The sequence below is a fragment of the Myotis daubentonii genome, chromosome 2 (genome assembly GCF_963259705.1).
Source record: "Myotis daubentonii chromosome 2, mMyoDau2.1, whole genome shotgun sequence".
In the NCBI taxonomy this organism is placed as follows: domain Eukaryota; kingdom Metazoa; phylum Chordata; class Mammalia; order Chiroptera; family Vespertilionidae; genus Myotis; species Myotis daubentonii.
Genome location: NC_081841.1, coordinates 50654900 through 50682835, shown reverse-complemented (window position 1 = coordinate 50682835; position 27936 = coordinate 50654900). Strand labels below are relative to the sequence as shown.

The following is a 27936-nucleotide window of genomic DNA, read 5'->3' as shown; positions in this document are numbered from 1 at the left end:
GACTCAGCGTTCTCCTCTGTGAAACGGGAGGAAATGAGCAGTTGAGTACTCCCCTCCCTGTGGGAATAATGCCTTTCTTACCCCACGGGACTATTAGGAGAATCTAATAAAACGTGTGCGGAAGTTCTGGGTAAATTGGGAAGTGACTGAGGAAGGGGATTTTGCATCCATAATCTCCTTATTAATCCTCAGATCAGCCCTGGGAAGTAGATTCCCTTGTTCTCATTTAACACGGGGAGTAAGAGATGTTGATCAGAGACGGGGAGAGCCCAGATTTGACTCCAGGTCTGACTCCTCTGAGAACTGGCTCTTGGTCTGACTTTTAGGATTAACAATTAGTAGAAGTGTTACTTGTTACAAATTACATAAATCTCCTGTCTTTTTAAAGAACCAGCTACTTACCTCTCCCTCCTCTCAGCCTGTCTCCCTACGGTTCCAGCCACCTTGAACCCAGAGTAGCCAAGTGTCCTCTGAGTAAAATGCAGGCAGGCAGGCGGTGGCCTTTGCTTGGAGCAGGGTTAGCCGGGGTGGACACAATGAGGAGGGAATGCAGGATGGGGGCGGCGGGGGGGGGGGGGGGGGCGGGGGGCAATAGAAGGCCAGTGGATCCTAAGCCTGTTTGCACCTCAGAATCACCTGGGAAGTTTTCAGAAAGTCTGAGTCTCACTCTGCATGAGTCTAAACCTTGGATCCATATTTTGGATGTTGGATGTGCATGACCAGCAGGGCTTGGGCAGGGGATGGCGAGACTGCGTTACCTTCTTGGATATAGCCTTTCAATCATTGGTATGGAGCATTGGCCCTACCCACCCAGAGAGTAGCATCAGCATCACCTAGAAATGTGTTAGAAATGCAAATTCTCAGGCCACACCAAAGACCTACTGAATTAGGAACTCTAAAATTGGGGCCCACCAATCCGTGTTCTAGCAAGAGCCCTGAGGGGATTCTAGTGCATGCTAACATCTGAGAACCTCTGGTATAGAGCAGGGACCCACTGAAGGCCAGGCATGTTGGTAGAGATGGTTCGAGGTGGGGTGAATGAGCTGTGGCCTCTTTTGAAAGAGACCAGAATCTGGTGGAGATGAGCTTAGAGCCTCAGGAACTATACCCTCTCCCCCAAGAAGGGCTCCTCGGAGCGTGGGCACCTGGGAGAGGCACAGGTGTTTCTGAAGGGACTTGGTTCTGTTAGAGTCTGATTTATTTCAATACTTTATTCAGTGTAAGAGGGTGGTTTCTAGGCATGAAGCAGGGAAATCATGGATTTGGGAAGTTTTTTTGTTTGTGTGTGTGTGGTTTTTGTTTTTTGTTTGTTTGTTTGTTTTTAGGAGAGAGAAAAGGATCATCAGAAGAAAGAGCGGGCCCTGGCTCAGTTGGTTAGCGTGTCATCCCGATATGATGAGTTTGGGAGTTCGATTTCTAGTCGGGGCACATAGAATCAACCAGTGAATGCATAAATAAGTGAAACAACAAATCGATATTTCTCTCTCTCTTTCTCTCTCTCTAATGAATTTTAAAGAAGAAAGGAAAAGAATAGACAGGAAGGCAGAGACACAACATAATAATAGCTACTATTATGGAGTACTTACTATGTGCCAGGCATTGCCTCATTTAATCTTCCCAACAGCCCTTCACACCATAATTATCACCCTCACTTCATAGGTAGGGAAATACAGGCACAAAGAATTCAAGGTTCCATCACGAAGGTCCTAAGTGATGGAAGTAGGTCTTGAACCAGGGCCCATATAACTCCAGAGCCCAAGCATTTAACCACTATGCTTTGCTGCTTCTCTTAGAAAAATAGGACGTACAGGCCTGTCATTTGCTCAGAAACCTTCAGTGGCTCACTAGTGTCTCCAGAATTATATGGTATTCAAGGTTTCTCACACTGTGGCCTCAAAATCCTTTCCAGTCCTACCCCTCCCCCCTAATCGGCAGGATTTTGCACGGCAGCCACACTGGATTTTCTCCGTTTTACTTCCTGCCTACTTCACTTCCCACTTCCCTCCCCACTGGGACCCTCTCCATCCTTCAAAGCTCAGCTCAAATGCCTCTTCTTCCAGGGAGACGCTCCAGATTCCCAGGCAGAAATAGGCTCCTCCCCCTGGACCCCCAGAACACAATCCCACCTCCGCACACGGCTGTGTGTCCCCACCCACCCCCTTCGTGCTCAGCACCCTGCCTGGAAGGCAGAAGTGCCCCAAACGTCTTGGTTGAATTCTCCTATGGAGGTAGCGAGTGAGATCTCCGGAGACGGAGATAAATGAGAAGGACCTGGGAGGCAGGAACCAAGGGGGAGTGGAGAGAGGATGAAGTCACAGACATGAGGCGGCGACCAGGCGGACCACAGCCAGGGACTGAGGCTGCCGCTCCCCCTCGGCTCCAGGACCGACGCTGAATCAGACTGTCACGACTTCTGCGCAGGCGGCGGGTCCCTGGAGAGGGGGGCGCGGGGGCGCGGCGGGCGCGGCGGGCGCGGCGGGCTCCGGCGGGCTCCCCATTAGCATAAATCCCATTAGTGGCTCCTGCGGCAAAGGCGGCGGCCGGGGCGCGGGGTCAGCGGCTGTTCCTCCCCGCGCGCTGGGTGAGGTGACTCTCGCACCCTCCGACGGCGCGTTCCAGCAGAGAGAAGCCCTTTCGCAGCCATTACCTCGCTGGCGCCTCGGAACCACCAGGGAGTGGGGCTCTCCAGACGCGGGAGATTCAATAACCAGGCCAAGAGCGCGCCTCGAATAGCAGCAGCCGGGAATCGAACCCGTGCTTCCTGGCACCGGAAGTCATGCTTTTCCCATTTCAGGTGCAGCCCCAGGATGCCTCCTTCCCAGAGAACTATAGTTTGGGAAGCAGGGGTGTTAGGACACCCCCCCCCCCCCTTCTCAGTACGCATTTCTCACTGGCCTGGTGCAGCAGGGAAGAGGGCTGAGTGGAATGGGAGGGGTGTGGTGGCGCTTTGGCTGGAGGGAAGTGTAGGGGGAACAGTGTTCTCAACCCCCTATTCATCGTTTGGGACGCAGGGGTTGGTGGTGGGGTGGAATGCTACCACCATGACACTGAACTCTCTTCTGCTTACTCTAATGGCTATTCATTGGAGCTGCAAAAGCAAGGGAATATAGCAGAAACTAAGACAAGTACCCACTTTTGTTCTTGGGGAGTTTATAGTTCAGTAAGGAAAACCATGAATATTTACTGAGCACTTACTGTGTGCCAGGAACTGTGCTAAGTTCTTTTAAAAAAAAAAAATTTTTTTTATTGACTTCAGAGAGGAAGGGAGAAGGAGAGAGAGAATCACCTATTGGCTGCTTCCTGTACCCACTGGGGATGCCCGCAACCCAGCATGTGCCCTTGACCAGAATTGAAACTGGGTCCCTTCAGTCCTCAGACTGACGCTCTATCCACCGAGTCAAACCGGCTAAGGCTGTGCTAAGTTCTTTACATGAATATCTTATTTCTTCCTCTCATCAACTCAGTGAAATAGGTGTGATTATGATTTCCCTGCATAGGCGAGTGAGCAGAGGCACTGATGACTTGTGAAAGGCCATATAACTGGTAACTGTAAGAACCAGGAAGACGAAGCAAATACTTTTGTTTCAACATATATGAAAGGAATAGAACATCGTGCTAGGGGAGCTTATTGCAAAGGCATGGCTCCAGGCCTCAGAGACCACCCTGGAAAAGGCAGAAAACAGTTAAGCTGCCTAGAAGGGTGAGTAGAATTTAGCCAGGTGAAGAGGCAGTGGGGGTCGGTAACTGCAAATGCTAGAGCAGTGGTTCTGAACCTTGGCTGCACATTAGAATCACCTGGGAATCTTTTTAAAATCCTGATTTCTGGGCCTCATCCTCTGAGAATTCTGTTTCTTTGTTATGGGGGGGGGGGGGGGGAACAACATTAGTAACAAATAAACAGAATTTCCGGAGGATGAGGCCCAGAAGTCAGGATTTTAAAAAGATTCCCAGGTGATTCTAATGTGCAGCCAAGGTTAAGAACCACTGTGCTAGAGGGTCTGGAAGTGCAACTCCAGTGCAAGCAAGGGCCAGGTTAGGGAAGCATTGTTAAGGATTTTGGTCTTTATGGAGGAGGAATGGTTTTAAAACAAGAGCGGCTTGAGATTAAAATTGGATTTTTAAAAATGCAAGGTGTAAATGCTAGTGAGGGGAAACAGTTTCATTGGTGGTTTGGATTACGGAATTGGACAGGGTGGTGCCACCAGGAAGGAGAAAAATAGGCACAACCAAGAAACACGTAGAAGTTGCACTCAGTAATTGGATAAGGAGTGACAGGAAGGGGAGAAAGCTGAGCCCTTTCACACTTCCTGCTCTCCCTCACCCCCAGGTGCAATCATTTAATAAGTCCATTTGATTTCATTAATATTTTTCCCACCTATCCTCCTTTCATCCCTACTGCCACTGGCCTAATTCAGCTTGCATCCTCTCCGCCTAATAAAGCGAGAATCTTTTTTTAAATTTAAATTTTACTTTCAATTACAGTTCACATTCAATATTATTTTGTAGGCAGCAAAAATGGCACCAGGTCCAGGGGTGGGCAAACTTTTTGACTCGAGGGCCACAATGGGTTCTTAAACTGGACCGGAGGGCCGGAACAAAAGCATGGGTGGAGTGTTTGTGTGAACTAATATAAATTCAAAGTAAGCATCATTACAGAAAAGGGTACGGTCTTTTATTTTTTTAGTTTTATTCATTTCAAACGGGCCGGATCCGGCCCGCGGGCTGTAGTTTGCCCACGGCTGTGTTAGGCGGACTCAGACTGGACCTCAGTTCAGCAACCTCCATACTTGAGTTCTCCCTAAGAAAGACTTCAGAGCCAAGACTCAAATACAAGCAAAAGTTTATTTAGGAAGCCACAGAGGTAGAAGTGAGCCGTAAAAGAAATGGGCTCAGGAAACAAGTTACCGAGGTAAAAGAAGGGCCCTTGGAGCTTAGGAAAAAGAGAGAAAGGTAAAGGTATTGCAGAGGGTGGAGGGGAGGGGAAGAAGGTGGGGATAGAAAAGGCACTGGAGAGGGAGAGCCTGCTGGGTCTTCATCCTAAGGGCTTCCTAGGGTGGGAATTTTAGGGTGAGTTTCAGGGGAGGATCTCAATAGGATATCGTCAGCCTTCCAGGTGTGTCCTTTCAGGATGGTGGTCTCCACTGACTGGTTGGCGCCAGGGCAGGGCGTTCATTAGACAATGCAGCTGATCCTGAGGTCAGCCTGGAAGCAGCTTTTCTGGTTTTGTTGCTTTTCTGGGCTTGGAGCTGAAACACAACTGAGGCCCTGATGTTATCCCTCGGGGTAAGAGCTTAAGGGAGCAGTTGTGCAAGGGCCAGCATGGGAATCCCTTGAGGACAGTCTTCGGCCTCTTGTTTATCCTCCAAGGGTTCTACTGCATTGCCAGGGGAGGAAAGGTCAGGGGAGGATCCAAAGGACAAGACCAGCGATATGAAAGGCCAGGGGCTTCTAAATCTCATGACCAGCGATATGCTAGCAGAGGAAAGGTTACCTGGGGATCGAGGTCCTTGTTTTCCCAGTTCTGCCTGTTGCTAGGCACCCAGGACTTTTCATTCTGGTGACTTTCTGTACTTGGCTTATTGCCCTTGTTCTGCTCATGTCTGTCTAACCGCCTACCGCAGTTTCAGGTGTACAATATAGTGGTTAGACCCTACACTTTACAAAGCGACCCCCTGCTGACACTTCCAGTACTCACCTGGCACCGTACACAGCTGATACACATCACTGACTGTATTCCTTACCTTATCCTTTACATCCCCGTGACTACTTTGTAACCACCACTTTGTACTTCTTAATCCTTTCACCTCCTCCACCCAGTCCTCCAACCTCCCTCCCCGCTGGCAACTGTCAGTCTGTTCTCTGTATCTAGGAGTTTGTTTCTATTTTGTTTGTTCCTTTGTTCTTTTTGGTTCTTTAGATTCCTCCCTCTTTTTTTAAATTGATTTTTTTAAAAACTTTGTTTTTATTGATTTTTTTTCAGAGGGAGAGGGAAGGGGGGAGAGAGAGAGAAAGAGAGAGAAACATTGATGTGAGAGCAAAACATCGACAGGCTGCCTCCTGCACACCCGCTATCAGGGATCAAGCCCACAACCTGGGCATGTGCCCTGAATGGGAATTGAACTGGCAGCCTTTTGGTACACTGGACTATCCCCAACCAACTAAGCCATACTGGGCAAGGCTCTCCTCTATTTGTTTTAATTATTGACACTATTACAGATGCCCTCCACTTTCCCACTTTGCCCACCTCAACTCAGACCCCCTCCCCTCCCTCTGGCCTTCACCACTCCGTTGTCTGTGTCCATAGGCTATGCATATATGTTCTTTGGCTATTTTCTTCACCTTCTTTCATTCAGTCCCCCACTCAACCCTCCCCTGTGACAACTGTCAGTCTGTACCATGTATCCATGCCTCTGGTTCTATTTTGTTTGTCAGTTTATATTGTTCTTTAAATTGTACATATAAGTGAAATCATATGGTGTTTGTCTTTCTCTGACTGATGTATTTAATTAGCATAATACCCTCTAGGGTCCATCCAGGCTATTGCAAATGGTAAGATTTCATTCTTTTTATGGTCAAGTAATATTCCATTGTATATATGTACCACAACTTTTTTTTTTACCATGTTCATAATTTATTATACAAATTGAATATCACATGAGTTGCCATTAGCATGGGAAAATTAACAGATGAGGTGCAGTTTAGAATCTGGTTACGCTATTTTCATAGCTGGAGTTAATTTAGACCTTAACTTGAAGATAAAACCGGCAAAGCAATGCCTCTATGTGTGGCCAGCATACAATTCGTTCTATCTGTGAGAGTATAAGAGTTGAAATATTTTTTTGATACCAGTGAAATGGAATTGGGTGACAGTTTCTAAACTTGTCATGACTTCAATCTTGCAAAAAACATGAATTCAGCAGGCTGCATCCTTCAACATATGCAACTACCCTCGGTCCACTATGTATCACAACTTTTTTTAATCCACTAATCTATTGATGAGCACTTGGGTTTATTCCATATTGATGCTAGATGTCCCCTTTGTTTGTTTGTGGTTGTTGTTTTTCCCATTGATCTCCTCCACCCTGGACCTGCCCCTCCCAGTCCTTCACCACTCTATTGTCTGTGTTCATGGGCTATGCATATAAGCATATAAGTTCCCCAGTTAATCACTCCCTCTCACACCCCCCACACCCAACTTCCCTCTGAAATTCGTCAGTCTGTTTCATGCTTCTATGTCTCTGGATCTATTTTGTCCATCAGTTTATTTTGTTCATTAAAATCCATATATGAGTAAGATCATGTGATACTTATCTTTCTCTGATTGGCTTATTTTGCTTGTCACCTGCATATTGAGCTAAATGTCCCTTCATAGCCCTAAACCTTCATAAATTGTTTGCTTGTATAATTGTTTCATTTATTTGTTAATCCTTACCCGAGGATATTTTTAAAAATGTATTTTATTGATTTCAGAGAGGAAGGGAGAGGGATAGAGAGATAGAAACATCAATGATGAGAGAGAACCATTGATCGGCTACCTCCTGCACAACCCCTACCTGGGATTGAGCCCGCAACCCAGGCATGTGCCCTTGACAAGAATCGAACCTGCGAGTCCACAGGCTGATGCACTATCCACTGAGCCAAACCAGCTAGGGCTCCATTGATTTTTAGAGAGAGTGGAAGGGGGCGTGGGGTGGGGGGGGGGTGGGGAGAAACATTGATGTGAGAGAGAGACACACACATCAGTTGGTTTCCCTGACTGGGGCTGGCGATCAAACCTGTAACCCAGGTATGTGCCCTTAACCGGGAATCGAACCCCAGACCCTTTGGTCCTCTGGCAAATGCTCTAACCACTGAGAAAACAGGCCAGGGCTGCTTGTGTATTTATTAAATATACACGTGACTTATTCCTGAGAGGTGACACGATCTTCCCTGTTGCCAGGAATTTGCCACCTCTTTCTATCTGGTAAATTCCTATCCACACATCAGGACCAGCTCAGATATCAAGTCTCTGTAGGCTTTTCTAACACTCCCACTTCCAAGATAGGATTAAATGCTTCCTCATCTGTGCTTCTAAAGCACTTTACACAATTCAATCCGAGTGCTTATTTCATTGCATTACTATAGGTATCTAAGGAGACACAGGCTAATGCAATTGAGTGCTTCTGACCTGAAAGGGTTGTTGGGAAGTTTAAATGGGATAATATATGTACAGTTAATATTTTCTTTTCTTCATCTCATTCCTAATAATAGCAATAACAATCTGTATTGCAATTTACAAAGTATAAACTTTATGTTTTTTAAATGTATTTTTATTGATTTCAGAGAGAAAAGGAGAAGGAGAGAGAAATAGAAACATCAATGATGAGAGGGAGTCATTGATCAGCTGCTTCCTGCACGCCTCCTACTGGGGATCGAGCCTGAAACCCAGGCATGTGCCCTTGACCGGAATTGAACCTGGGACGCTTCAGTCTGCAGGCTGATGCTCTATCCACTGAGCCAAACCAAATAAGGCTTCAGTTATGTTTTATATAGTCTCTTGTTTTATCTGGGAATACACCTGTGAGATAGGGATGGTACTATTATTTCTGTTTTATAGTTGCAGAAAGTGAAGTACAGAAGGGGGAAAGAGTGATAATGTAGATGGTTCAGTGGCATGCTTGCCACACAAAAGTGCTCCATCAGTATTTGTTTAAATGGAATCAAGCTTTCTGGTTATAAAATCTATAATCTTTCCATTAAAGCACACTGCTTTTTCTAAGCTGTAACCAGTATTTTTTCAAATTGTGGGTAGCCAATCATATTGACTAATAAATTCAATGAAGTAGGGACAACTAAAATGGGAGGGGAAAAGAGAATAGAAAAGTTCAGAGTACAGGATAAGCAGAGTTCTGTGATACTTGGTGGCAATGTAAAAATGTATTTCTTACCATGGGTCATGGAAGTAAAGAAAGTATGAGAGCCCCATACTAGCCCAATGCCAATTTCAAAATGAACATTTATTAAATGGAATTATAGCACTTTCACTTTGTATATATTTATGTTTACCTGAGCTGTCTCCTTCATTGGTGGTTACTGGAAAGCAGTGATCATATCATCTTTATTTTCCCAATTCCTTGCTAGTAGAGTGCTCATTATGAACTTGGTACACTTAATAAATGGGTGTCAAATTAAAACCTGTATAAATATATCAAGAAATGAAGGCATTATACAGATCAATAAATATGGTTGCTAATGACTGCTGTTCTATTGCCTTCCAGATTTCTTCCTCTTCAACAGCCAGACCCAACACTAAATTGCTAGTTTCTAAAAACCCTGTCCCTGCCTGGAGTAAACAGTGAGGCCAAGAATTTGTACTCAAGGGGGGCGGGGGGTGGGAGGGTGGGGAGCAGAGGTGGGCTAGAAGGGGTCAATGGGGGGGAGGGGACATATGTAATACTTTCAACAATAAAGATTAAAAAATTCTTTTTTGTAGCCCCACCGGCATGCTCAGTGGTTGAGCTTCCACCTGTGAACCAGGAGGTCACGGTTTGGTTCCCAGTCAGGGCACATGCCCGGGTTACGGGCTCAACCCCCAGGGTGGGGGCAGCCGATCAATGATTCTTTCTCATCATTGATGTTTCTGTTGCTCTCTCCTTTTCCCTTCCTCTCTGAAATCAATAAAAAAATTATTTAAAAAAATTTGTACTCAGTAACTATCACTTGCCCTTAGTCAACATGGTGTCCTAAATGGCTTCAGGAGAGGCTTGGGCGGGGGAGGGGAGCGGCGGGGCATGGGGTGCAGAAGGGAGAAAACTAAAACTGTTGACCTTAGTAAAAATGGCTGCCGTTGGCTTCTCTCTATGAGAATGCGCATGCTTACATCTGTCCCCGCCCCCTCCGCGGCCCTGCTGCGCATGCGTCGCAGCGTAGCGAGCCAGCGCGGGAGGAATGAATTTCTCTGTGATTGGTTGGTGGGGCATTTCAAACTAGAGCCGGCGGCGCGGAGCTGCTCTGCCGTTGGGTGCGGCGCAGAGGGAAGCGGAAGGCGACCCTGGTGCGGCCCAGAGACCCGGCCAGGTGGGCTCTGGGGGCTGCGAGGAGAGGTCGGTGTGGCGCTGGATTTGCGGTAGGAGGGAGGGCGTCGGAAGTGGCGAGCCGTGGCCCCCGCCGGTGCCGGTGAGAGGCCGGCACCCACAGCCCCTGCACTGGGACTCCGGCCGGGCGGGAGCAGGAGCGGCCTGAAGGGGTGGCGGCTGGGAGGCGCGGTAGACTTCGCTCCTGCGCCGCGCTCTGTAGACAGCCGAGGCGTCTTTTTGTCCAGGCGGTGGCTTGAACCAGGCAAGGGCCACCTCGAGGGTGTGGCTGTCCCTTAGATAAGAGTTTGGGAGTTTTGGGGGTGGCACCCCCATCCTTTCCGAGGGAGAGACCCTGGTGTGTGAGAGGCCGCGGCGCTGAGCGGGGAGAGCCTTCCCGAGGGCGGCCTAGGTGAGCCGGCCGCGCAGTGACTGCCGGCCCTGCCCACCCTGCCTCTTAGGCTCAGTAACCAGGAGGCCGGGCCTTTCTCTCTAGAGCAGCGGTTCTCAACCTGGGGGTCGAAGGACCCTTTCACAGGGGTCGCCTAAGACCATCAGAAAACACATATATAATTACATATTGTTTTTGTGATTAATCACTATGCTTTAATTATGTTCAATGTGTAACAATGAAAATACATCCTGCATATCAGATATTTACATTACGATTCATAATAGTAGCAGAATTACAGTTACGAAGTAGCAACGAAAATAATTGTATGGTTGGGGGTCACCACCACATGAGGAACTGTATTAAAGGGTCGCGGCATTAGGAAGGTTGAGAAACACTGCTCTATAGGATTTCATTCGTAGGTGGAAGGAAGGTGGGGTGGGTGGGAAGATAAGCCTTTTTTTTTTTTTTTTTAAAAGAAATGTCATTATCGTTCTCTTTACTGAGAAGGCGCCTTTCCTATAGCTTAACAATATGAAGTGCAATAAGTACAAGACAATCTTACTTGGTTTTAAAGGGCTTGCAGTTTACTTGGGGGTGATAGAACCTAAACAGATAACTGAGTGGTGGATCTAGTAGGCTGGTACACTGTTGAAGGTACATTAATTGGTACAGCCCTTTTAGAAAACATTTTGGCAACATTATCAAGAGCCACAAGAGGTTTTTACTCTGTTATAGTAATCCCATCCTTGGAAATCTAAGCAACACGGCCACCTGGAGAAAAGCACTGTCCATGGGATAGTCAAGTCATTCCTTCAATGAATATTTATTAATCATTTGCCAAGTGTCAGGTACTGTTCTGGACACCAGGGGCTCCACCATGAACAAAACAGACAAAAATCTCTGCTTTCTTGGAACTTAAACTATTGGGGAGACAGACAATAAACCAGATAAATAAGTTAATATGTATGTTGTTAGATGGAGGTAAGTGCTTTGGAGCAAAATAAAGCAGAAAAGTGTTGGAGTTTAAAAGCCTGCAGTTTAAAATAGGGTGGCTAGCCTGGCCGTGTGGTTTAATTGGTTGGAGTGTCTTCCAAACACCAGAAGGTTGTGGGTTTGATTCCCGGTCAGGGCACATACCTAGATTGCGGGTTCCATCCCTAGTTGTGCATACAGGAGGCAACCGATCAAAATCAATTAAGCCCAGCTGCTTAACTGAGTGTTGACCTATGAACCAGGAACTCACCATCAGATTCCTGGGCAGGGCACATGCCAGGATTGCGGGCGATCCCTAGTAGGGGGGGATGCAGGAGGCAGCCGGTCAATAATTCTCACTCATCATTGATGATTCTCTCTCTCCCTTCCTCTCTCTGAAATCAATAAAAAACATATTTTTTAAAAAAATCAGTTAAGAAAACATATCTTTGGGTGAGGAATAAAATAGGGTGGCTAGGAAAGACCTCACTGAGAAAATGATGTTTGAATAAACACTTGAAGGAGGTAAGGGAGTGACTGCAAGAAGTTCCAGGCAGATGTAACTGAAAACTGGAAATTACCTAAATGTCCAAAGAAGAGAACGGCTAAACAAATAATTGTTCATCAACTTTTTGGAACATGATAGAAAAAAAGCAAAACACAAAATTATGTACAATCTGTGATTGTAATTTTTATGAAATAAATTTGAGCATAATGGGCAAAGATTAGATAAGGAGGTACATATAGTTACTTAGGGTGGTGAGGCTTTAGTTTCACTATTAAAAATTAAAATTTTTTTGAACATAGAAAATCAATATGAGGCAGAGTTTTATATTTGCTAAATAAATATTGTAGATAAAGAAGAGATCATTTTGGACTGAAATGGTTAGGGAATGCTTTGGTGGATTGATAAGACTTATACTAGATGTTGAAGAATGGAGCACTTCATAAAGGGAATTCACAGAAGAAAAAAGGAGAACTTAATGTATTGAACTGGTAATAATTTTCTGAAAAATAATTCAGCTTGTCCCTTTCTTTGGTTTTCATTCATGTTGGCCTGAGGATGGTCTATTTACTCTTTGTGCAATTGATTTGCTCATAAAAACATTTGTTTTCAAGATATTCCTTCTGCCTGCCAGTTGTATAGAGGGTTTTTGAAAATATTTTTTTTAATTGATTTCAGAGAGAAAGGGGGGGGGGGGAGAGAAATATCAGTGATGAGAGAAAATCACTGATGGGCTGCCTCCTGCAGGCCCCCCACTGGGGATCGAGCCTGCAACCTGGGCATGTGCCCTGACTGGGAATCGAACCGTGACCTCCTGGTTCATAGGTTGACGCTCAACCACTGAGCCACACGGGCCGGGCTGTATAGAGGCTTTTGATGTGGTGAAGCAGATACTGGATATTTGGGGAAAAGAAATGCTTTCATATAAAAGGATTCTATAGTATTGAGACTCTGGGGGAATGGTTTTCCTTGGCAGCAGAGAACCTATATTGTTGATTTCTTGGATCTCCAGATTTAGTAATGTTTGTGAGAATGTTTTTCATTAAAACTCTTCCTGAAAAATTCAGGCAATCTTCCATTGCTTTGTCTTACAATATTTAACACCCTTGATGCATCTAAAACACATGATGTATAGGTCTCTTAATAATGTTATTTGTAGGGGGAGGAAGAAGAGGACAGAGCCTTTCCCCAGGATACGCTGCAGTAAAGATCTGTAGTAGTCTGTTATTCTGAAGGACAGACGATGTCTGTCTCTTGGCTGGGTGATTGAAATTAAATTGGGGACTCAGAGCAATCACATCAAGCTGAGACTCTTTCCCGGTGATGCACAATTGCTCCCTTAGGGATACTCACAGATTGGGAATCTGTAGCAGTGACTTCTCCACCTCTGGGGCTTCTCATCAATAACAGCTGAGATTTTCTAGCACCTTTTTGCTTAAAGTGCTCTACACACTGATTTCCTTGCTCCACACAGGGATCATTTCGGCTTTCCCAAAAGGCAGCTGCCTCTGTAGTGAAAAGTGACAGCTGTTTTACAGCTGCAAAGCAATGTACTACAATATGACATTGTTTTTGTTTCCTTTCACATTCGTGTATCTCCTAGCTATGGAACTACATAATAAAAGGGGAGAAATAAAGAAGTACTCATAAGGGTAAAAATGTGACCCGGGAGGAAAATTAAAGCCATTTTCAATGGACATTGAATAGGATGAGTAATTTTTAACTTTTTGAGTTACAATTTGGCTACGATATCATAGTTACGTAGAACTGATGCAAAAAGATATTTAGTCCTCTATAAAAGTTTTTAATTCCTGAGAGTCACTTCTATAGAACTTAGTAAAAATGAATGATGGTCCCCTAGTGTCTAAAGAAAAGAGAATTAGATTTTCCTAGTGCTGTTTTTTTTTTTATTATCCTAAATAAACCTATGTTAGAGGAAAAACTCTTGTACACTATAAGCCTCATTTAGAACAGCTTGTTTAAAAACGAGCCTAGAACTGGTCAGATTTTGCTATCTCCCATACTTCTTGGTCTGGGGTCCAGCTATGATTTTGTAATCACTGTTCTATAGTGTAAATAACTGTCAGACCAAAGCAAAAACAAAAATTTCATATGTACGATAATAATACCCTGTATTTTTAACTTTTATTTTTTATTGATTTCAGAGAGAAAGGGAGAGGGAGAGGAGATAGAAACATCAATAATGAAAGAGAATCATTGATCAGCTGCCTCCTGCAGGCCTCCCACTGGGGATCCAGCCCGTAACCTGGGCATGTGCCCTGACCTCCTGGTTCATAGGTTGAGGCTCAACCATTGAGCCACACTGCCTGGGCTATACATTATAAAACTTTTAACAACATTAATTGATAATATTCTGTGAGGTAACTAGGACAAGTATTATTGTTCCTATTTATAGATATGTCTCAGAAATTAAGTGACTCACCCAAAGTTATACTACTGGTAAATAGAAGAACTACAACTTTATTCCAGGGCTCTGCCCTGCCCACTTTTAACATTAAAAAAAAAAATCTATATTATACGTAGAATGGATGTTCTACTTTGATGTTCACGTGGAATGGAAATTCTTTTGACAATAGAGTGATGACTGGATGTATATGTATGTGTGTGTGTGTTCTCTGACTTTTGTCAAATATTTTTAAATACTGAGTGTATGTACAATAGTGCCAAATGTAAGGTTTCTGTTCTTGAATTTACAGTTTACCTGGGACGGGACATACATGCTAAAGTGCAAGGTATATGTGTCTGCGTGCCAATTAAGTAAAGCAGCGGGGGAAAGATCAGGTGAAGTGAGTGATGATGACCAGCATGTGATGGGACGGTTATAATACACAGGAGAGAAGAATGCACAGATTTGGTGATTATACTTATAAGGAATGAACTAACTTTAGGTGATTCTGAGATTTGGAACTGAGTGACTGGGAGAATGATGAAAATAAGGAATCAAAATTGGGAGTCAATAGGATAGGGTAGGTCAGTGGATAGGGTAATTGATAATAAAGTCAAGCCTATATCTCATGGTACTGTACTGAATACTATAGGCAGTTGTAACACAATGGTAAATATTTGTATATCTAAACAGAAAAGTTACAGTAAAAGTGTGGTGTAATGCCAAAGCCAGTTTGGCTCAGTGGATAGAGCGTCGACCTGCAGACTGAAAGGTCCCAGGTTCGATTCCGGTCAAGGGCATGTACTTGGGTTGCAGGCACATCCCCAATAGGAGATGTGCAGGAGGCAGCTGATCGATGTTTCTCTCTCATCGATGTTTCTAACTCTCTATCTCTCTCCCTTCCTCTCTGTAAAAAATCAATAAAAATATATTAAAAAAAAAAAGTGTGGTGTAAAAGATAAAAATGGTACACCCACATAGGGCACTTACCATGAATGGAGCTCGCAAAACTGGAAGTTGCTCTGGGTGAGTCAGTGAGTGGGTGAATGTGAGGGCTTAGGACATTACTATACACTACTGTAGACTTTATAAGCATGGGGCTACAGTAAATTTATACATTTTTTTCTTCAATAATCTTAGCTTACTGTAATGTAACTTTTTTTACTTTATGTATATGAGGGGATAAGATTGAATAATATCTCAGAATCAAGCCCAGCATCTGGGGCATCCCAAACAAATTGAGAGTAGCTGAGTTGGCATTAGGAGAGAGGGTAGGGCTGGTGAGATAAATGAATGAGTAGCCTGTAGAGATGTAATGATTAAAGTGGAATAGTTCGATACATTTTTTGAGAGGTTGGAGGATTGAACTAAAGGAACGTCTGGTGTTGAGAGGGAAGAATAGAGAAAAATCCATAATCAAACTATTTGTAAAACTAAAATTCTAAATCTAGAGACTATGATGGTCCGACAGAGTTAGGGTTACCTCTGCTGTTTTACAATACAGCACTGGAAGTACGGTTAAACAACTATTTCCTAGGCCAGTGGTCGGCAAACTCATTAGTCAGCAGAGCCAAATATCAACAGTACAACAATTGAAATTTCTTTTGAGAGCCTAATTTTTTAAACTTAAACTATATAGGTAGGTACATTGTTATTAACTTAATTAGGGTACTCCTAAGCTGGCCTTTGCTAAAAACGTCCTCAGTCTGATTGAGGTACGTTAGCTTAGGTCGACCCCTTCCGACTCTCCCATCCTCAGCTCGTGCATGAATCGGGCGCGCCTCCCCCCCCCCCCCCCCCCCATCCCCGGCAGCTTGCGCCGTGTCTCCGTCTCCCGTTGCCCGAACGACCAACACCCCCCACTTCTTCTAACACCACTTCTTCAAAATAGACTCGCCCAGGCCGAAAACCGACTTCTGCGCCTGGGCCACGAAGTTTCAATTGCACTCTACGTGTGCGCCCGCACGTGGTATTTTGTGGAAGAGCCACACTCAAGGGGCCAAAGAGCTGCATGTGACTTGCGAGCCGCGGTTTGCCAACCACTGTACCTAGGCACTAGGCATCGTATTAGGAGAACAGTAGGCTGAGGTAGTTTTATGAGATAACAGTTACTCATGATGAGGAGATGTCCCCAGGTAGGTTCTCTGTGTCCTTAGACTTTTCAGGAATTAGCTTGTGTTTTCAAGAGAGTACCTCCTCTAAACCCTTGCTCTAGGAAGTGATATGCATAAAAAAATAGGAAAGAAGAATAATGGACTAGAGGAACTTGAGAAAATGTGAGGATTTCTTATAAAGGAGCAAAAGATCAGGTTATTGTATTGTCATTTAAGACATAAAAACTTACTGAAAAAATTTTTTTTTAACAATCAGTTTTTAGTACCCTAGTTGAACTGTGAAATATGCCTTTTTTGCATTTTTGGTCAGTTTTCCTAGGTGCTGAGCTTATAGTCCCAGAATATACAGATGAATGCTGAAATGATAGAAATCAATATCCCATATTAAAAGTGACCAGTATCTTCCATTTTTACAGGGAGCCAAAGGAAATCATTTGAGTAGGGTCCTGAATGCCCTATTCTTGCTTCTTTCCCGTAGCATTTGAATGTATTTGCCTGTTTTGTCATATTGTTAAATCCATGGGCTTCTTCATGACTTCCGTTATCTTCCTGCCAGTTTCAATGCTATTATTTTAGTTTTGTTCTTAGTTTAGAGAAAGATCTTTGTAATAAATTTGTTGGTCTGGTTGCTTAGCAGCTAGTTGTGATCATGTAGCTTGGAACAGATACATTGCCATTTGAAAATCTTGGTTTCCAGCCCTAGTTCAGGTAGATACTGCATCCAAGCTTGGAATTGAAAGCTTTTTTGCTATTAGCGCAATCATCATACAAAGTACAAATGAATAATTCTGTAGCATTTAATAGAAAATATCTTCATATATTTTTTTGTTCTTTGTGGTTTTCTTTTTCTTTCTTGCCCTCATAGCATATGGCATAATCTTATAAACATTATAAAATCACTAAACCTTCATAAAAGAGTTCTTCAAATTTTATTTCGAGTATGAAATAAGGACCTGGACTAGAATGTTGAAGGGGTAATTAGATGAAAAATAAGAATAATCCTATAATGGTATTTCTTAAGATGTTCAGCTTTTATATGAATTTTGATTTTTTAAAATTTTCTTGATAGTTTATGTAATATCTAGTTGATGTCTTTCTGGACTGTTAAATGAAGAGCTTATTTTCTCAAAGTGTTCCCAGTTAAAGTCTATTTGGAGCAGAACTGCTAGTAAGGACACCATTTCTAATGTAATATCAGCAGGTCTTTGGGGGAAATACCAAGCCTGAAATTCACTATACTGAACACAGTAGCAAATGATTTTTCCTTTGCCCTTCTAACTGTGAAGGTGGTGTATTGTCTCCTTGATGCCAGAATGTGGTATAACATAAGCCTTTGCCTATACTTAGTATAAATTTATTAGACATAGTCCCTGCACGCAGTCTAGCAGAGAGCCCTGCATTACAGAAATAATTCTTGTGCTGCTGAGCTGGCGGTTTCCCCACTTAATCACTTGTGTGACGTCATCTGTGCTGTTGGTAGGAAATGTGCTGACCATGTCCTGCGTTTTAAAAGGCAGATGCAACAGGGGTACTAGCTAAAAATGAAATTAAAAATAAACCTTTAAGTTATCTTGAGGGTCTTAAGTGTCCAGAAGGATTAAAGTGGTAGAAGTGTTATTAATCAATATGCTTGACTAAGAACCACATTTTGTATTTGGTCACCTAGTAATCAACGGACATGCTTGTCCCTAATTGCTTTCCTCTCAGCTCTGTGGTGATTGCAGAGTGGAGGAAAAGCAGTAGGCAGGAAGAGGGTATTATAATCAGAGGTCTGAAATGCTGTTCTAATTTTCAAATGAGTATTAAACATTCCAACTTTGTTTTTATAATAAGGATTACACAAATTGTTGACTTGTGATTCTTATAATGGTAGTTACAAATGGAAGAGACCAGATGTTAGTCACTGATGACTGTACTGGATTGCGACTGAATCTTTTGTCTGGGGGAGAAGGCAGGACCCCTAATGTATATTTGATTTCTTGGCAGAAAGATGGATACTACGATGCTGAATTTGCGGAATCTGTTTGAGCAGCTTGTACGCCGGGTGGAGATTCTCAGTGAAGGAAATGAACTCCGTAAGTCATTCTGAGCTGGCCTGTGTGAAGAGAGAAAGCATTTCAGACTTGGGTTTTCTACAGAGCTGAACAGAACATTCCAATCTGAAACTTGGTTTTTATTTGGGCTTCCTAAAAAGAAAGTGATGGTCACTTATCCATAGTTAAAGCTTAATGGACACTTATTCTAAATGGTCACTTTTTCTGTAGTTCTTAATGGGTTTTATCCAGACCTTTTTCCCACTAAGTAGTTGCCAGTTTCATTTTTGTACCATGAACTGGGCAAAATCTGAATTTTCAAGGATGTTGCTTTTTTTCTTTAGAGAGTAGTTGTCTACATTTTTTATCCTGGGCTTTCCCTGTGTTCTAAAGAACATTTTCAATTGAAGAGGAGAAAAATGTTATAACCTTTTTGGAGTAATTATTCATCTGCTTTTACCTACTTCATGTATTTGATGTTTAGTAATAAAGGATTGAGATTGGGTAGAGAGCTAGGGGGAAAAAGGAGGTGGTAATAAAACAGTCATCTGTGAAGCAGATTAGTGAGAAAGGAAGGTGAGGCTGGTAGCACAGACTTAAGTGATCTGGAAATATGCTATACCAGGTTCTCTTTGTGTTGCCATCCTCTCCTATTTCAGATTTTTATTGATACTTAATTTAGTAAGTGTTGCTCTTAAGTCAGCCTCATTGCTAAAAAGTAATGTAGCCCTGACCGGTTTGGCTCAGTGGATAGAGCGTCGGCCTGCGGACTGAAGGGCCCTGGGTTTGATTCTGGTCAAGGGCATGTACCTTGGTTGCAGGCATGTCCCCAGTAGGGGGTGTGCAGGAGGCAGCTGATCGATGTTTCTCTCATTGATGTTTCTAACTCTCTATCCCTCTCCCTTCCTCTCTGTAAAAAAAAGAAAAAAAAGAAAAAAATATATACCCAGCGACTGAATGGTGGAACAACCAGAGCAACCGGTTGACTAGTTGCTATAATGTGCACTGTCCAGCAGGGGGCAGATGGTCAGCACAGGAGCTACTCCCTGGTGGTCGCTGTGCTCCCACAGTGGAAGCAGCCACTAGCAGGCCCTGGGTGAGGCCAAGTCTGTGAACCTATCAAATATCTGAGAATCCAGATTCTGTCCTGACCTCCCATGCAGGCCCTCTAAGGTGTAGAAAGTGCGCAGGGAGCTGGTATAGGTGGATGGCAAGAGGGGACTTGACTTGGACCCCCAAGGGAGGCTGTCCTGATAGCTGAGGATCCTGAAGCACGGCAACTCTGAATATCCCCATTGGTGTCACTGACCTGGCATCACACATCACGGACATTCACCGGGTGGCTTTCAGGTGCAAAGATCTCTTCCAGGTTCCTCCAGGACACAGAACATGCCTTTACCCAAGACATTACCCCAAAATATCAGCTCAGACTAATTTCCTCATTCAGCAGCTGCACAGAGGGCGGGTCTACAGCCACTCAGCTGACCAGGATGAGCAGTGCTCCCACAGTGAGCAGATCCCCACAGGCTACGGCCCCAACCAGTGCACGAATCCGTGCACCGGGCCTCTAGTGTATGTGTGTGTGTGTGTGTGTGTGTGTGTGTGTATAGTAATGTAAGAACTATGTCTTAAACTTAAAAAAAAATCCCTACTGTATTTAGTAATGGCATCTTGCTTATGCCACTCAATATTTCCTTCAATTTGATTGATGTTGTTTTTTTAAAAGTATATTTTATTGATTTTTTTACAGAGAGGAAGAGAGAGGGATAGAGAGTTAGAAATATCAATGAGAGAGAAACATCAATCAGCTGCCTCCTGCACACCCCCCACTGGGGATGTGCCTGCAACCAAGGTACATGCCCTTGACCAGAATCGAACCTGGGACCCCCAGTCCGCAGGCCAACGTTCTATACACTGAGCCAAACCGGTTAGGGCTGATTGATGTTTTTAATAGCTCTTATCCACTTACAGGCCTTTCAAAACAATAATCTATTTTCTCTCTCTAATAGCTGTTACATGACCCTATCATCTGGTACCAGCTCAGTAACCATGATGGCATACTAATTAGGCTTCTTTTTGAGATCACATCATCTCAGAAGATGGATAACTTTGGAGTCTAGTGGGGAGGAGTATTGAATAGATCTTAAAATTCAGGTTCATTCAGCAAATATTTAACGAGAACCTATCACAACCTCTAGCACATGTTGAGTTGAGGGAAAGGGGTGACTAAATGGCTTAATGAAGAAAAGTAGGGTTTGAGTTGAGCCTTAGATGTATGGTAGGATCCCAACAGGCAGAGATGAAATAGGGCATTTAGGGTCAGGGGAACAGCCTGAATAGAGGCAAGAGGGTGTGGGGTTAGGGGGAATAGGAGTAAGGAGCAGTGACATATTCAGAGCTGTACTTTTGGGAGATTACCCTGGCAGAGGTGGAGGCTGGGAGAATGATAAGACATGGTTGCCATTGCTCAGGAAAGGCAACGGGAGTCCTAACTGGGATGGTGTGAAGATGGAAATAAGGGGAAATGGGTAGAAGAGATTGTGAGAATAAGATCTCTAGGAGGAGGCAGCTGGTAGATGTGGGGGCAGAGAGAGGAATCTGAGGTTTGAAGTCTCAATAACTATGCTGACTTTTAATAGTTATTTCTGTGTCTCTTTATCTGTAAGATATGAATTTAAATGTCTGTCTTTGTGGGAGTTCTGTGAAGATTGGGGATAAAATGAGATACTAGTTGTGAAAATATTTTGGAAGTAGTTATACCAAGAATATACAAGGTATTTATTTTTACAGATACCCTTATTTTATAAGCAAATTTATACCTTCCATTGATTTCTGTTATAAAATAGAGGTATGTTTTGTCTCCCTCTTAAATCCCTAACTTGGAATGTTGGCTCTTGAGGAACTAAAGTGGATCAGTGTTTTCTAGACTCTAGAATCTCTTTTCTCCAACCACCCTAGTCTCTGTCCTTTTTTTGACACTAGGAATTCCTCCCATGCCCAGGTATCCCAACTCTTTATTCTTGAGTTTCATCATAACTTCATTCTTCTTTCTCCTTTTTGTGTAGCCTTTTTTTTAAAAAATATATTTTATTGATTTTTTACAGAGAGGAAGGGAGAGAGATAGAGAGTTAGAAACATCGATGGGAGAGAAACATCAATCAGCCGCCTCCTGCACATCTCCTACTGGGGATGTGCCCGCAACCCAGGTACATGCCCTTGACCGGAATCGAACCTGGGACCTTTCAGTCCGCAGGCCGACGCTCTATCCACTGAGCCAAACCGTTTTCGGCACCTTTTTTTTTTTTAAAGCTAAGTCCAAGGTTATTGAAAGATCAGAGTGAAGGTTAATATTCAAATAAAATTACTTTAATGGCCTAGGTCCATGGACAACAAACTGTGGCTCGCGAGCCACATGCGGCTCTTTGGCCCCTTGAGTGTGGCTCTTCCTAAGCCTTAGGAGTACCCTAATTAAGTTAATAACAGTGTACCTACCTATATAGTTTAAGTTTAAAAAATTTGGCTCTCAAAAGAAATTTCAATCGTTGTACTGTTGATATTTGGCTCTGTTGACTAATGAGTTTGCCGGCCACTGGCCTAGGTATTTTGTTATCTTTGTTTTCCCCAGTCACCATGATTTTTATCTTTATTTTATTATGAACTGTCTGAATTCTTTTTTTTTTTTTTTTTTAAATATGTTTATTGATTTCAGAGAAGACGGGAGAAGGAGAGTGAGAAACATCAATGATGAGAGAGAATCACTGATTGGCTGCCTCCAGCATGCCCCACACTGGGGTTTGAGCAGTGCAATCCGGGCATGTGCTCTGACGGGGAATCGAACGGTTACCCCCTAGTTCATAGGTTGACGCTCAACCACTGAGCCACACCAGCAGGGCTGCCTGAATTTTTTGATGTTGTTGGTGTGTAAATTAGGAATAAATATAACAGTATTTATTAGGTGCCTATTGTATTCCAATACTATACTAGGTTTGTGCTATTCTGTATAGTAGGCGATACTGAAGTGTATGTGATATGGTACCTATCTTCAAGAAGATTATGGTATTTAAGTTTCAGAGATAGGATTCTTTCTCATGAAACAAAGACAATACAAGTATCAGAAAATATGCTTGTGGGAAGTAGAGAAAAATTTAATGTGGAGCAAACAAATTACGAAAGAGCAGATGGGACTAGAAAAATGGGTACATAAAGAAGAATAGGTAGGGCATTTCATTTGGAGTGCATAGCTTGACCACAAGTGAGAAGGCAGAAATGAGCATGGGTCTGTTCTGAGGGCAGGGATAAACTGGGTTAGTTGGAAAGAGGGTGTTGTGTGTTCTAAAAACTTAGTTTTTTTTAATTAATTTATTACTTATTAATTTATTACTTTATTATTAGGTTGGTAAGGTGGGCTTGGATCCCTGAACTTTAAATTTGATCTGAACAGCAACTCTTCATTTATTCATTCATTCAATAAATATTTAAATGCCTACTATGTGTTAGGCAAACTGCTAGGCACTAGTGATAAAAGAGCAAAAGAGACACGGGGTCATTGCCCTTAAGAAGCTTCAAGGGCCCTCATTGCTTTGGCTCAGTGGATAGAGCATTGGCCTGTGGACTGAAAGGGTCCCGGGTTCAATTCCGGTAAAGGGCACATGCCCGGGTTGCGGGCTCTCCCCAGTAAGGGGGGGGGGGGGATGCCGGAGGCAGCCAATCATTGATTCTTTCTCATCATTGATGTTTCTATCTCTTTTTCCCTCTCCCTTCCTCTCTGAAATCAATAAATATATATATCTATATATATATATTTTTTTTTAAAAAAAGAAGCAGCAGCTTTGAGGACAGTAGGTAAGATAAAGGGCCCAATAACGAAGGTCCCAAGAAGAGTGAACTGAGAAGAGATTTCTGAATTGCTTTAATCCGTTCGCTGAATTATGAACCAAACCCTAATTTTTTTTTTTTAATTAATCAAAGATTATCCTCAATTTGTTTTAAGGAAATTTCTCTTTTCCTTTCTCCTTTTTGTTAATTGAATTTAATATGTCCTTGTTTTTTTTAAGGAGATAGTTTGAATTTCATAAATCATTTGAATGTGTACTTCATGACAGGCTGGTATGAAGTCGAATTGTGATTCACATACTGGGGGAGAAAAGGCCATGTTTGTTGATCTCCTCACAACATCAGAATTTTTCCTGGTCTGTGGTCTAAAGGGCCTTTTTGACCCTTTATAACAAACTTAGTTTATAACAGAATTGTACCTAACTTGGCCTGGCTGGAGTGACTCAGTTGGTTGACTGCTCTGTGCATGGAAAGGTTGCTGGTTCGATTCCTGGTCGGGCACATACCTGGGTTGCGGGTTTGATCCCTTATTTGGGGTGTATAGGGAAGGCAGCTGATGTTTCTCTCACATCGATGTTTCTCTCTCTCTCCCTCCCCTCCCCCTAACCCCTTCCTCTCTCTATGCTTGTCCTCAGGGGAGGATTTAAAAAAAAAGTAATCAGTCATGTATGCACATGTTATGGTTTTGGTCTAACAAACTAAGTTGACCCAGTAGTAATTTAATAATTTGTACTATTAAAATTGGAACTTTTTCCTTGAAATTAATCGATACTTTATTTGGAGTTCCATTGCAATGAGACCTGCAATGTATGTCAGTTAACAATGAACAAGAATTAAGACCTAAATTTTATGAATTTATTACTTATTATTTTATTAATTTTTATTAATTTTTTAAATCTTTATTGTTGGAAATATTACATATGTCCCCTGTTTTTCCCCTATTGATCCCTTCTAGTCTGCTCTGCCTCCCACCCCAGGCCTTTACCACCTTGTTGTCTGTGTCCATGGGTTACGCATATATGCATACAAGTTCTTTGGTTGATCACTTCATTGTTTTTATTTTTAAAAATATTTTAATTGATTTTAGAGAGAGCGATAGGGAGAGGGAGAAAGGAACATCAATGTTGAGAGTGAAACACTGACATGGCTGCCTCCCACACGCCTCATACCTGGGATCAAGCTTGCAACCTGGGCATGTGTCCCGACCAGAATTGAACCAGCACCCAAACAACAGAGCCACACTGGCCAGGGCTAAAAACCTAAATTTAATAAGACTTATTAAGGAATATCTCAAAAAAGGGGACGTATGTAATACTTTCAACAATAAAGAATTATAGAAAGAAAAAAAAGGAATATCCCAAAGAATAAACAAACCAGCACAATTAGGTCAAATGGAAATCTTTTCGTTCTCAATTTGTTTTTCAATTTCTTAAATATTTGTGTGTGTATGTAGAGCTACATTTAGAAACATTTAGTTGACCACAGTGTGGAGGTAGAAAGTTTTTAGACTGTATAGTTGAAAAGTGTGTTTCTTATTCTTTATTTTTTGAAATTGAAGTATTACATACATCAGGAAAATACACAAATCATAAGTGTATGACTTAATGATTACCAGAGTGAACATGGCTAAGAACCAGCTTTGGGGTTTTTTTTGTGTGTGTGTGTTTTTTTAAAATATGTTTTTATTGATTTTTAGAGAGATAGAAACATTGATGAGAGAGGAACATCATCGATCAGTTGCCTCCTGCACACACTCCTACTTGGAATCGAGCGCACAGCTCGGGCATGTGCCCTGACCTGGGAATCATTGACCTCTTGGTTCCTGTGTCAGTGATCAACTATTGAGCCATACAGGCTGGGCTCTTTTTTAATTTTCTTCCTTGTGAATCTATAGTGTTGAAATTGTTAAATTTACAAAAGGATATATTGTTGTTTTCTTTAAGGTGGAAAATTAGCCCTTAATAATGTTCCAAACTATTTACTAAACCAGCATCTTTTAAAACTATTTAAATTGTAATAATATATATTATTATATGTAATAATAATAATAATAATACATGCATGCATATATACATATATATATTTGGTCTTTGTTATTTGCATTGTCTAAGGTAACTAGGTCATACTATCTTGTTTTGCTAAAATCTTTTGTTGGCTAAAAACTATAGTTTCCTTATATGTAAGACTTGATTTCTATAGATTGAATTGGTAGCCTAATTTTAATTTGTAAGTTTGAAATTTAGTCAAATTATTAAAATTGTTTTAAAAGGAGACTATATTGTTTCTATGCTCTTAAGTTAAATTCAAATAGGAAAAGTGCTCCTACTATCTAAAAATCTGCTCTCCTTGTGTAAATTTGGCCTAGTTTCAGCTGTAAACTGGGTTAGTTTGACCAACAGATGTACACCTTTGAAACTTCCTCCATTGATACTGGTGAAAAGTGATGCTTATAGATAGATTGAGGTTAACTGGAAATAGTAAGGCATTGTGGAAAAAAAGTCTTTGCCAATAGAGATGATGAGAATGAATGCCACTAGGGTTTTCATGCTTGGAAGTGCTGCCTTGGAAGTGGTGCTGTCTTTGCAGACATTTGAAGAGAATACGCATTCTGCTATCAGTGACCCACCCCAATCTAGTAGGTCTTCTCTTCCTGTATCTTTCTAACTGGAATGTTTATATACCCTTCAGGGCAGTGTTAAACAGCAAATTGGCTCTTTACTTTCAAATCAATATTTGTATAATTATATAGCTGAATGGAATTGCAGGCCTAGACAGCCGTAATATTAATCTACATCTACTGGAGCATACTACAACAGTTACATTTGAATTTGCTGTTTAGCATCTCTCTGGCACAGCAATGAGTGACTCTAAAGGAGGCTGCTTTTGTTTTATAGCTGTAACTGTCCTGGTGCGTGACAGCTGCCCCAAAGGTATCCCCCTTTGATTGCCTTCTGTTCAGGAGCTTTCAGTGTTGGTGTTACATCTGGAGCCAGGTGACTAATGAGTTACTTATTCCATAGCAGATGCCACTGGCTAAGCCAGAGTAAGTGGCCTGCTGAAATAGGAATTGCTCCCCACAAAGCTCTCATCTAGAGTGATGAACATATATTCAGAATCTGCTCTTGGTTGTTTTCAGCTGTCCATAGTTTAGCGGGGCCCTTAATTATGTACTTGGAGTAAAACTAACCAGAGGACTCATTTATAAGAGCATTTGTAATTCAAGCGTTTGGTGTTTGAATTATTAAAGTTTCCCTCCTTTCTTTAGAATTCATCCAGTTGGCAAAGGACTTCGAGGATTTCCGTAAAAAGTGGCAGAGAACAGACCAAGAGCTGGGGAAATATAAGGATCTTCTGATGAAAGCAGAGACTGAGCGTAGTGCTCTGGATGTTAAGCTGAAGCATGCACGCAATCAGGTGGATGTAGAGATCAAACGGAGGCAGCGAGCTGAGGCTGACTGTGAAAAGCTGGTGTGTATTGTTTTCTATGCTAGTGCTGTGACACTGGGGGAGGGGGAAGCATCTGATAATGTTTTGATTTTTTTTAAAATTTATATTTTAGAGAGAGAGAAGTGGAGGTGAGGTGGAGAAGCATTGATTTGATGTTCCACTTGTGCATTCATTGGTTGGTTCTTAATATGTGCCCTGACCAGGATTGAATGCACAACCTTGGCATATCAGAATGATGCTCTGACCAACTGAGCACTGTCAGGGCCTGATAATGCTTCCACTTGCCAGATATACCCAACTTCTTAGTCCGTATTAAAGAACTAAAGCAACCTGTCCATTGACAATTTGCCTGTGATTGGAACTGAAACTGCAGCTTAGGAATCCTGTTCTCCATAGGTTGAAATTTAAATTTTTTTCCATTTTTCGACTCGAAACTACTACTTAATAGATTTCAAGTGAGAATTTAAAGAATTATAATTAGGGGGAAGGGCAGGGAAATCCTAGCATACTTGGTCTGTCACAAGACAATTGGCCATCTCTCATGCCACCCAGAATATCCTCAGCCTTATATCGATAGCTAGTACTTTGATACACGTAAGACAACTCTAAGCCTTTCCTTCACAACTGCTCCTGATTCAAGATAAAGGGCTAGATATATTCAACAAGTTGAGCAGTGTGGCTAACATAGAACACTTTCATTTTGGTGTACCAAGGTGGGTCATGGTACAAAGGAAAGCCTTTACTAGGAGGCACTAATCTACCCTGGCACAGTGTTAGATGCCTCAGTGAGCTCAAATTACCTGGTTCTAGTGTGTCATAGCTTTGTATCCATTTAATAACATTTTGCTTCACCATTTAGAAAGGTGGGTGGCTGTTTTGATCTGTGGAAGAAGCCAATAATTGTCCTGATAAAATGACAATAAAGTGTTTGTGCTATGCAAAATTTATTTTGGGACTCTCATTTTGCAATACTCCGTCCTCTTGGATTAGCAGTTGGTTCCAAAAGTCTTGTAGCAGAAACCCCAATTTGCTAGATGGAGTTTATTTTACCAGTCAGAAATCAGAGACACAATCTGGACTTGATGTGAATTAATATGCTATTGGTGTAACAGCTTTCCTGAAGGCTCATTTGCATAATGCTGTATTTCAATGTCTTCTGGTCTGCCCATCCCATAAATT

The 27936-nt window shown here is 42.4% G+C and overlaps 1 protein-coding gene across 9 annotated transcripts in view; it reads left to right on the top strand.

The window, feature by feature from the left end:
- The first annotated feature begins 9923 nt into the window (after window positions 1-9923).
- Window positions 9924-27936, top strand: part of RACGAP1 (Rac GTPase activating protein 1) — a 32079-nt gene continuing 14066 nt past the window's right edge. The window contains exons 1-3 of one of the 9 annotated variants that reach the window (XM_059682818.1): window positions 9924-10056; window positions 18431-18519; window positions 26576-26778. In XM_059682818.1, coding sequence (XP_059538801.1) covers window positions 18435-18519; window positions 26576-26778 — 288 coding nt within the window. In that variant the 5' untranslated portion in view covers window positions 9924-10056; window positions 18431-18434. Of the gene's footprint in view, window positions 10106-10137; window positions 10156-10444; window positions 10465-18430; window positions 18520-26575; window positions 26779-27936 lie in introns of those variants that run through there. The other 8 variants (XM_059682822.1, XM_059682819.1, XM_059682820.1 and 5 more) reach the window with 8 other exon arrangements.